General features: G+C 32.7%; 1 protein-coding gene across 4 annotated transcripts in view; it reads left to right on the top strand.

Annotated features, from left to right (window-relative positions):
- Window positions 1-12192, top strand: part of LOC108759076 (pyroglutamylated RFamide peptide receptor) — a 90605-nt gene that overhangs the window by 54643 nt on the left and 23770 nt on the right. For all 4 annotated transcript variants that reach the window (XR_001939981.1, XM_018504376.1, XM_018504374.1 and 1 more), the window contains exon 4: window positions 7975-8096. Coding sequence is in view for 3 of the 4 variants with exons in the window: in XM_018504376.1 (XP_018359878.1) it covers window positions 7975-8096 (122 nt within the window). In the remaining variant the exon portion in view is untranslated. The remainder of the gene's footprint in view (window positions 1-7974; window positions 8097-12192) is intronic.

Genomic DNA, 12192 nt, shown 5'->3' on the forward strand with positions numbered 1-12192 from the left:
TTTTATTATTATAATTTTATTTCAATACACTGGCACTAACCAGAGCGCCTAAAAAAATTCATAAAAACATGCCTTCTTTTGACCGCGAATTAACTATACCCCTCCCTTAAAGGATATTACAGGATAATGAATTTAATGTACGGTGAGTGGCAGAGTTTGACTTTATTATGCCGAGATAAATCCTTTGTGTATTATACTAGTGAAAGTATGATAACTACAACAAACGATTTCATTAAGAAAATTTCTGATTAATATAGAAATAATATAATTTCTGTATCAAAAGACAGAAATGTAAATTTTTAATTTTTTTATAGCTCAGAGAATATTAAAATATAGGAATTAGATTTTTAAAAAATTCGAAGTTACTTATAATTTATCGCAATTATTCGACTTTTATATTGTGCGCAAGTTGAAATATTATACTCACGTGAAATTAATCGAGGAATTCAGTTTCGCCATTTGTGTTAACTTTCAAAGCTTAATTAGTTCTCTCTATATACACAGCTCTTTATATTTACTTATTGATATTTCACTCTTCAAATTATTATCTCTTAAAAATACCAAAATATTTCCATTTATTCCTTGCTGAGAAGAAAATCAATTATAAATTGATTAAAAATCTATTGAAAAAATACGATATTTAATGTATTTTACATGCTTATTTAACAGCTAATATTAATCGTTGGGTAAAAACATTTAGCTTATTTGCACATATACTGCTAATTATGTAGATAAATTCATGAACTCTGTAATTGATTCTGTATTTGAAATGGTGACGAAGTATGCTCGACAATCAGATATAATTATCGCGTTTCTGGTTTGACTTCATCGCTCGTGTATAATATTGTTTATGGCTCTTTGACTTTCAGCTTGATGTGTTGTCGATATTGCTCCCATTATTCTAATTCAGAGACGTATGAGGCATGCAGGAATGTTATCGTAAATTAGCACATTACTTCGTATGAGCGAAGTTCGAGTAATTTATTTTAGTCCAGTGCGTCATTACCAATCTATCCCAAAGTCATTTCAAATTATCCAAAAGAAATTATAACATAATATGAGTTTAAATTCTAGCCTTATTTATTTATTTAAAAAAACCTTTTATTTGAGATATTATTTTTATCTTAAATATCAACATTTTTAATTAAATCCATACTATTTTTCTTAGATATTAGTATATAATTAAATAATGCAACAATCATAAAGTGATATTTTTAATACTTGTGTAAAGATTTTTTTGCACACGAAAATAGTAAAGAAAGATTACCAATATACCGACATACCACTTGGTTTTTAAACAATATTTCTTAAACAAAAGTAAAAAATAAAACTTTAGCAATATAAATACAATCTAAAAAAATTTTACTACCAGATAGTATAGTAGTTTTTATAATATTGTTTGCAATTTTGCAATAATTAACTTTTTCGTAACATAAGCAAAAATGAGCGTTTAACAGAATGAGCCCCACAACTAACATAATGTCACATATTCCTATCCTTTTTCTTTCACAATCATCTGTAAATACTTACAAGCGGATTTATACAAGATTTTTTAAAATCTTTTCACTTTGATATAAAACGTTTTTTAATTTATATGCATACTTTATGCTGTTTTCCAAGTAAATATGTAACGCAATTTCTTTTCTTAAGGATTTTTCCATAATTACACGATTGCCTTTAGTTTCGATAGGGAAAATTAAGTTAGTTTGATGATCTATCTTACAAACAGGTTGTGTCAGTTTACGCTGCACTCTCCTACTAGTCCTACTTTCTATTTAAAACCACGTTATGAAAAAGAAAGAAAAAAGAAAAAATATAAATAAAACTGATTCAGACAACTACAAACATGTAAAATGATGTAATATTATTAATAATATAATCACTGTTATTTAACTACGCAATATTTGTGTGCAAAAGAAAATCCTATAAGAATTTCATTCTTGTATTTGTAGAATTCGTTTTTAGCTCATGCTTTTGTACAGAAAATAGTTATAAATATGTAAAATCTGAGTTTTTATTTTTTTAATTATCTAAACAGATTATGTTTTTAGTAATTTCAGTATTGATAAAGCGTAATAATCAGTTTCTAAGAAATAAGAGGTGTCTCTTTAGAAGACACTGTGTCAACGGTAACTTTTCTCTCTCGAAAAAAAAAGAAAATGTTATTTACCTATAAATATTTACAAGCATTCTTTTTCATTGTATTTATTTTATGTAAGAAAGGAGATTCTTATTTACCGATAAACTTTCGTTAGAGTGGCACTGCTAAGATAATGGGATCATTTGTTAAAGACTGGAACGCTTCTTAATTATCGGAAGCATGCTGTTACGCGACGCTTTATCTTCTTAACGCAATTAACAAACTAATTATTGCTATCGTTTCCATTTTGCACTTAAATGCGTGTTATTACGACGACGAAGCTATACCACCGCGTCGCTTCGAAATTAATTCGATAACGCGGCATTCGCGCAAATGTCTATCGGTAATTAGATGTTAATAGAACTGTCTGTTTGTCGTTCGACCACGTGTCGTATTGCCTCATCACGCTCTGCTGACGCGCGATCGCGATCAACATTACCATGAAAAGTTTCATCTGTGAAACTGCTGACATTATTTACGTGTTCTGCATTTTCACGAGGCCCATTCTATGCACGCCCACGATCGATAATGTTTCGGATGCACGTGATGTTACGCGGGTACATTCTTCCAAAAGCTAAATTGCTGCGTCAGCCCGTATGCCAGCGTTTGATTAAAGTTCATGTATTCGTCGCGTCACTAAGCTATACCTTGTTTAACAAACGAATTTTTTCCGATTGTTTATCCGTAATACGGATTAGCTGCCAATAAAGTTCTTTGTTATATTTTGTCTATTGTTGTCAGTGAAAATATCGAGAAGGTTTACTGTAATAAGTTTCCAATTTTTAATATTATTATAGATTTAATATTAATTTACTTTTAATAATCGATAGAATGTTTGTTTAATTTATTCATAATAATAACTTGAATTTTTTATATTAGACACATGTACTCCTACGTGTTATTTCGAGGATTATAATTAATCCTCAAATCTGCTAAGTAAAATCAGCTTGAAATTAAATAAGAGATAAAGCTTTTACTATCTCTTTGTATTTCTGAATTTTCTTTTTTTCCGGTTGCTATTCTTTTATTACAGATCTTGGAAATTTAAAAGACTGCGTGAAATCACAGAGCTTTTGTTAACTACAATGTTTTTAATGTTGACATCAATTAATTACTTTATCCTTTGTTAAGAATAGAAAAAGACACATAAGATATTTTTTACTTTGTATGTTCTATTGTTACGCTTGGTGACGTTTAAATAGTACTCGACTAAAATTTTAATTAAAAAAAATATACCATTTAATTATCATTAGTACCGTACACTATTATTACACAGTACAAGATTTTGCCAGCGTATTCTTTCTTCCCTCAAGTAAGTCATTTACGCAAATGTGCACCTTTTCATATGATGTGCGTATTACTCCCTCATTTCCTTTTATGTTGCGACGTGATTTTTACTGAAAGAAAAGATTCGTTAATATTTTTCTGCATAGATTTGCATCGCATCTTGGAGAATAGCGATAAATGTTATTTCAAATTGTGATGTTAAGCGACAAAATAGCGAACGAGCGATTTCGAAACTGTGGTTCTATAATTATTTTATAATACAGGATGATTGTGAATATTATTGATACGTTTACATATAATTAACCCTTCGGTGCCACTCTATACCGTTTTGTCACGCATTGATCATATGAGTATTATGTAAAAATATCGCATAAAAATGAACATATTATAATAAATTTATTTTTAATCGAAACGCCAGACATTAAAGAATAAAACAGTAATAAACGAATGTGTGTATCTTTATTAATAAAAAATTATGGTATAGTGAAGTAAAAAAAGCTTTCGGTATGTCACACTAGAAGTAGCATCGAAGAGTTTAGAAGATATTGTTCCCTTACTTCAAAATTAAATTTGAACTTGACAGGAAATTATTGACTAATCAAATAATATGAGCAAAAAAATTTTGTTTAACATGATTAAATTTGGTTTTTGTCATTTTCGTTTCATAATCCTTTTAAATTAAGCTATTCGTTGTTGAATTGTGACGATTTTGACTTTTTTCTGAATTTGAGTTAATGATCGATAGAATAATGTTTATTTAACTCATTCATAGTAATAACTTGAAAATCATGTTTTTTTAGTTGTGCTACTTTTGAAGTAAGGGAGCGATATGTAATCATTTATTCTCGCGCCAGACTCTGATGTTCGATCTATTCTTAGCAAATTCTAGTTCTTAGTTCTTTAATCGTGATATTAATTATTTACCTTTCGCCAGGATTTCTTCTGGGTAACTTCTTTACTTATTTCAAACCGAGTATTTTCACATTTGGCTTCGATCTTTCAACAGAAGAAACGACAAAAAGAAGAGAAAGGGTCTGTACTTTTCTGTCGAGAAAACAATTATTCTCCTAGTCACACCAATTTACTTTCTTTGCGCGACAATATCGAATTTCGCAATTGTCGAGAAGCCATTCCGGATTGTCGCGTCGAACGTGGACAATCCTTGTTCTGTCTGGCACAGGAGAGAAAGGGAAATAGAGAGAAATAAATTGTACCGAGACTGTTTCGATAACGCGGTCGATGCCGCGAAAATGAAAAGACCGAGCAGCTCGTTTGTTATTTATTGCTCGTCGTGATTTGGACCGGTATGAAACGGTTTTTGGGGATGAGCGACGACCTATATCAGGCGTGATTGCGTTAAACCGTGTACGTCGAATATATCTCTTGGTTCATAGGTTATATGAGCAATTTCCGGCTTAGGCGAGATCGTTATCTCGTAGTTATTAACCCTAAACATGTCAATCGCTATTCTAGAAAAAATGTCATTGTTCCTTGTTACCCTTATTTCTTGTCTAAACCTTTTTTCTTTGAACTATAAAAATTGGAAATACTTATAAGGTTATATACCGTAATAAAGTAATTCAAGATAAAATCTGAAAGTTTAACAAGCAGATTTATATTTTCCTTTAGCGAAAAATTTTTGAAAATAAAAATTTATTATAATTTTAAATGTGGACTATACTTTAGTAAGATTTTTGAACTTTTTTTTAACTTAATTACTAATTTATATAATGTCAGTAATCAAATTGAAAAAGATAGATAATGGACCAAATTTATATCCAAAGAAAATATCGACTTCAGATTTAGTCAAAAGATCATCGGCTTGGCAACTTACTTTAACATCGATATCTGTCTATCTACCTTTTGTTTCCTCCACATTGACATAAACGACCTAAATCGATAAAGAGCGCTACCATGTAGCGCGATATTTGTAGTAAATGCATTTCTTTGCACCCACTTTCCTTTCTTCTCCCGTATCCGTGATTTACTGGCTGGTCGTGACGCGTTGTTACAATAGCACCTTACGAGTGACGTTAGTTAATTAGGTCGCTCGTTTCCATTGCGCGCGATATTATCGTGCATGCTTGTTTCATTTCGCGTGATATGCTCGCTGTAAGTTCACTGCGAGTGATGAACTAATTATCGGTTAAGTGTTACAGGGAAATGACATTCCTTCGCGTCAAATTCGCAGGCATTCCCTCGATTCGCGTCACGCTGCAATCAGGGTTGTCGCACGATCGCAAATTGAACGTCTTGACGACAAGTGGTGGCCGTCACGTAAGGGGAATCCGGGCAAAATTAGTCTGTCAGCGTTTAAAAGACGAGGGGTACAATCCTTGGCTCTCTCTTGAGGAAATTAAATAAGAAGGACGTCGACCGCAACCCAGCTCGATCTCACGTTATTCCGGTGCGGTTCCCCTTGAGGACTCCCTTTCTCTCAACGATGGTCCTCCCACGCTCCTTGGAGAACGCTCCTCGGTCTTCCTTTTCATCGTTATTGCTGTGGCACACGTGAGATGGATATCTCAAGAACGTGTCTATATATCGAGTCTTATTTACATTTGCCGACGCTACATTTTTCACTTTACCATGTCGCCGCGGGATCGATTCGGCTGCTCGAAAAATTGTCTCGTTCAATGAGAAACAGGAGAAGAATTCCAGTCATATTCGTTTTTGAATTTTAATAACGTCAGCGCAAATTCGATGGAATTTCGTTTCTCATCATGCAGAAACTGGGAGAATTACATTTTATTTCGTTATACTTTCGTTGTATTTTTTTTCCTCCTCCGAGATATTGAATTTCGCGAGAATGCTAGCATAATGTGTCACAAGTATCTGTTCAATAAGATACAGAGACCCCCTACGTGGTGCGTACAATTTAATGAACTTCGACTTTTAACGAGATTCGAATGTGTAAATCTCTAACATCAGAAATCGATTATAACAAAACCGACAAAGACACCTGCGTCTGACACAAGGGATGTTGATTAAAGCCGGAAGGTTTCCTTTGACGGAGAAGTTTCGAATTTAATCCGTATCTCCATCAGTGATCGAAGTGCTTTTCAGTGAGGCGATATTTCGATCCCAATTGCAAAATTGCTAAATGGTCTTTTCTCTGGTAAAAAATGAAGAGAAATTTGCTTTGTTCTAATTACATCATTCAATTTTTTCAGTATACTTCTTAAAGTTTTTACCTTATTAATATTTCCTATTGTATACTTTTTAATATCAAAATTGCGAACCAAATATTTGGTAAAATAAATATTTGGTTAAAAAATTAAAAACTATTTATATATACATATATAACGAAATTATAGATACCTGTATTCATAGATAATTGTATTTATTGAGTAGTATTTTTTATGCAAGACGAAAACAAAAAAAAGAGAGAGAAATATATAAGGTCGATTAATGCGTGAGATTTTATATATTTTATTTCAATGAAATACCAAATTTATGGATATTTTATTCGTTTCATCATTCTGGGATTAAAGTGGACACTCTAATCCTGGGATGAAAATGAATGCTTTTTCCCCCAATGATTCATTAATCATTTTCCATTCATTGTCAGTGCGCGCAGCTGTGTCTTATACCGTCATAAACAGCGTTTATTAAATCGCACATTACACGTGGGAACATAACGTTTGCGAGACAGGACGCAGGGAGCGGGATAAGCCGGAACAGCCAGAGGAAATCTCGCCGAGGAAATCTCAGGCTTCCGCGTTCCCGGGCGCATCGTGTACGTGCCTGCGCGTGCTCTTACCACTAGCACTCGGATATTCCGACGCAATTACCGTGCTATTTGACGGATTAAACCGCCCCTTTCTACTCATGACTGCGCGAAACTTCGCCCGATATAATTGCGTGCGTGAGTGCACAATCCTAGGCCGTTTAATCGTGACAAATAGTGCAAAATTACGTCTCGGGAAATATCATTGGTGAACCGCTCAACGCCTACTTATTATGCATTATGGTGTATCTTAATGATTAGTATCGCGAGCAATATGCAATTGCCTTGTTAAATCAATAATTATTGAAATTTTTAAAATAAATTATTTATAGAGTTTTAAAGATGCTTACATAATAGTATTAGAGTAATATTAAATTGCTTATCAATACTACGTATCATTTTTAGTCTAAGATTGTGTTTCAAGAAATAATCGTACAGCTTGCTTGAACTGGAAATTATAAAATTTACACAAAAATATAATTATTATGCACCAAGACCCACCTTGATCAAATGTGGTCTATTTTATTCATTTTTGTTATTCAAATCTTGAAACTTGCCGACAAAACAGAAGGAGATATTTTCCGGAAGAAGCGCATATTGATTGCCGCAATTCATCTTTGATTCCGATACTTATATTCTCGTAAGAAATTACGAGATCTCCCTATTATCATTTACATGTTTTTCTCTATAATAATTACGTTGAAGTGGCACGTGGAGTGATCGACTCGGGAATTTTAGTAAATAGAACCTTTCAGGCTTGGTGTTTTCTCCCTTTTTCTCTTTTGAATATTCATGTACAGTAATTTCTGTGTTGCAGATAGCGAAACTGTTCTCTTACACATGGACCATGGGTATCTTTCTATGCAAAGCGGTGCATTACATGCAGAGCGTGTCGGCAATCTGCTCGGTCGTCACCCTCACTGCGATGTCGATTGAGAGGTGAGATTATTCCTGCTGTACTATTCCTACTGACGATTGATTGTACGTCATGGTTATTATGATCGTATGTAAATCGCAAGCGGGTCAGTTGAGTATCGATTATATTAGAAAAGGATTTACGAACGTTCAAGAGTCTAATACGAGAATAATACGTGCTACGATTTGTGTAAAGTATTATGCCATAACAGGGTCACGTAAATCAATCGTGATCGGCTTAAAATTTATATTGAGTATTCTAAAATTGCAGTATATATATATATATAATTGCATATGAGCAAATATGTATTTGTAGCAAGAATATAAAGATTTGATTGCACGGTTCACAAATGTAAATACTCACGTTGCGAATATTTCTCATATATATACTGGATATAAGATTTAATATTTATTGCAGGAGCTTTCTCTCTGTTTGTCCTTTACACATAACATACATCTAAAATCCCTTTATAAATACAATCTAAAGAGAATGTGGTATAAATAATATCAAAATTATTGTACCAAAATTTTTTGTAATTTGTAAGAATATGAATTTTTTGACAAGTACATTTTTTTTGGAGATAATTTGTTCTTCTTTAAATTCTTTTTATCATTAGAACTTAAATTTATTTCATCGTGTGAAGGATCGTCTGGTTGTACAATCATTTCTTGTACTTCCTACGAAAATTACCAGGGCAATTATATACTACCGTACTTTGATATGATTATAATTAATCAAATTTTAGCATTTTACATCTTTTAGTGTCGTGTCACTTTAGTGTCGTAACTTCTTGCATAATTATACTCACGCACACTAGTTTTATATATGTATGTGCACTTATTTTGTGATTTGTAAAGAAATTTTTTAATTAGAGTTGTTTTCTTTATTCTGTTACATATGTGAGTATGTATTTTGATTGCTATATTTTCAGTATTACTAATCTAAAATTATAAAAAATATAATAAAATGTTCTAATAAAATCATAAAAAAATTTATCACAACGCAATCGAACTTCTCGAATAATTAATCGGCATCGTAAAAGAAGTTATAATAAATTCGACTTTAATTCAGTTAAAAATTTTTTTTTAAATAGAGGATTTGTGAAATAATACAACACAATTGGTTTATACAATTTGATATAATTAATAAAAAAAAAAATAAAAATTACTTCGAAATTTAATATGCAATTTGGTTTTAAACAACAAACATTGTACATACAGATCGCCGCTGGCAGTGTAGTGTAGATGATAGAAATGTGAACATCATATTTGCTCACATAAATTGCCATGAAAATGTCAGAGATGTACTTTATAATTCGATATCATATGTTGTTATCAAAACATAAAAAAGTAAGCAAAAATAAATTTTTAACTTTCGAATAAAATCCTTCTATGAAAAAACATTTCATATTTTACACTGACTTTTAAATTACGTAATTTTATGGTAGTATTAACTAACATATTGCAGAGATAAAATTTCAACATTTAATTGGTAAACCCAGTTTTAACTTAATCCGCAAAATATTATTGTGAGCCGTCATATTATCACAGATAATATTATACGCAGATAACATGATATTTTATATAATATCATCGAAAATCTCTTTCATTCTCTCTTTCTCTCTCTCTCTCTCTCTCTCTCTCTCTCTTTCTTTGTTACACATGATATTAGATTCTTAAAAAGAGCTTGGGAATATCGATATCGTATTTTAGAGTATTCCAAGTATTAAAAAAAAAAACTGAAGGAATTGATAAAATAGGAACAATACAAGAGTTTGCAAGATATATCAGAATCTGTTACATTGATCATTAAAAATGTGTAAAAGGAGTCGTAATTAATTTTAATAATTCTACATTAATATTCACAGTGTTATAGAAAATTTTGCGGTAATTCTATCTGAATTTTTCGTCGTTACATTGTATAGCTATATTGTTTCGTATCAGTCAAAAAGAGCTGTATTGAAAGAACTGACCTAGCAAGAAGAAGAGAGGGTAGAAGAGACCATCGTGTCGGAAGGAACCGTACTTCCGGTCGCGAACGGGCGCCTCTTTTATTTCGCTTAGAAGACGTATTCATCCCACGTAACGATCTTTATGCTCTTCCTTTTCTCCTCTCTCTCTCTCTCTCTCTCTCTCTCTCTCTCTCTCTTTCCCCCTCTTTTTTCCTCTTTCTCTCGCTATTAAATGACGACAACGTGAACACTTTGAAATTGAATATCCATCGTTAATCTGAGAACTTGGCGCCGCCCACAGAGCAACTCATGGCAATCGCTGGTTTGATGTTTGCCCCTTTTTGGCCTCGCGTTATCCTCGTGAACCTGAAAAAAAACGATAAAAATAATTTTCCACGGTTTTTCTTGCATGCCGTCTCGGGTTCCGACGCGACGCCGTCTCGCGGAGTTAAATAAGATTACCCGAGACATCCCGACGATTGAGATGCTGTCGGATGTACACGGTAAGATTAATTATGCAACCTCGGCAAACGTCTGGCATGGTTATTGCATTTTCGTGAAAGAACCGCGGAACAATTGTAGCAATTACAACAGGCGCCACGGACGCTTAGTAACTCCGCTACTTGGCGCTAATCCAAGGATGACAATCTTGCGACTCTCGCGAAAGAAAAGTCTCGAGTATGGGGTTTCAATCTTTTTTTCCGGACGTATTCGGGTCATTCTGCCTAATAAATATGTAATTTGATAATAATCGTTTCTAAAAAATACCTTACTTGAGCTTTCAAGTGGAAAATTGAGTTACAAGACCGTTTTAATCTTCTTTTCATTGTTCTTTTATCGGATTTCTTCTTTTTTTTCGCTCTTTTCTCTCTTTCGGAGAAATCCGCAGCGGTGTTGATGAGATTTTACTTAAAGGATCTGAAGCACTTTATATAATTCTATTGCTTTAATATTATTACAAAGATTGATCCTTGTTACTGGTATTTAGAAAGTAATGGATTAAAGCGTAGATTAACGTAATTACCGTTTTGTTTTGCGCAATTCTTTCATGTAGTGAAAAACTTTCGAGATAGTAGGTAGTTCCATAAAACACTGCGTATTCAGCTTTTTTTTCGGGGGACGAGAAAAAAGCAGGGAGAAGAAGACTACGCAGTAATTAAAGCGACTTTGCAAAATGAAACAGTAAGTTTCTACGGTGTCAGAATCCGATTCAACCCAGTTTCGTCTTGAGTTTCGAGACTCATAAATCTACTGGCAGACGGAGATACTTCTTTTATTTATAGTGTTCGCTATCGAGCCAACTTCGCAAACACTTTCCCGTTATGACTCGCTATGAAATTGAAAAACCATTATTTCCCCCTTTCAGTCTGATTTACGCTTGACTATGAAAACTACCGGGATATTTGTATAAAAAGAAGTACTAATCACGAGATATATTTCTAATAATAATTTTTTATATATTTTTGACATATTTAAATATTTGCGATTAAAATTCCTAATATTATATAAATTATTTTACGTGAAATTTTGTAGATGTCTCAATATTCAGTAATTGAAATGATTTCAACAGCCAAAAAATCAATTTCGAGTTTTTTTTCTTGAAAATTGAGCTTATCATTACATTTAGAATCATGTGTTCTAGGATACCTTGCGCGCATTCAGTCATAATTGTAATTTTATTCTTTAAAAGCAATTTTCTCGATATTTGCCCGTAATTTAACTTGCAGCGCACAAAAGGAAACCATCTCAAATAGATCTGTTGAATATCGAGCACAACAATTAGATCGCGCATAAGTAGCTTAAAGAAGCTTACTTAGCCTACGTTCATTAGTCTTGGTAAGAGTCTAGTAACGTGACGCAATCAATGATGGTACAAGCGAAGTCAAGTACAAGGAATATGTTCACGAGTATTCCTAATCGATCGTATTTTCCTTCGTTGATGGCTCATGTAGTTATTCAAACGAACAAGCAGACTCGATGTGTATAAGGACTGTTTTGCTGTGACATCTAAATTCCATTTATCTGTTTCAACAACGCAATAAATACGAGAAACATTTTAGATAAAGGACCCCGCACTATAAGTTATGTATATGAAAAATTAGGTCCTGATGAAATGTGTTAGTTTTTAAATATAATATAGCTTATATTGTGGGGGGGGGGGGGGAAAA

Source organism: Trachymyrmex cornetzi, unplaced genomic scaffold (assembly GCF_001594075.2).
Source record: "Trachymyrmex cornetzi isolate Tcor2-1 unplaced genomic scaffold, Tcor1.1 scaffold166, whole genome shotgun sequence".
NCBI classification, from domain to species: domain Eukaryota; kingdom Metazoa; phylum Arthropoda; class Insecta; order Hymenoptera; family Formicidae; genus Trachymyrmex; species Trachymyrmex cornetzi.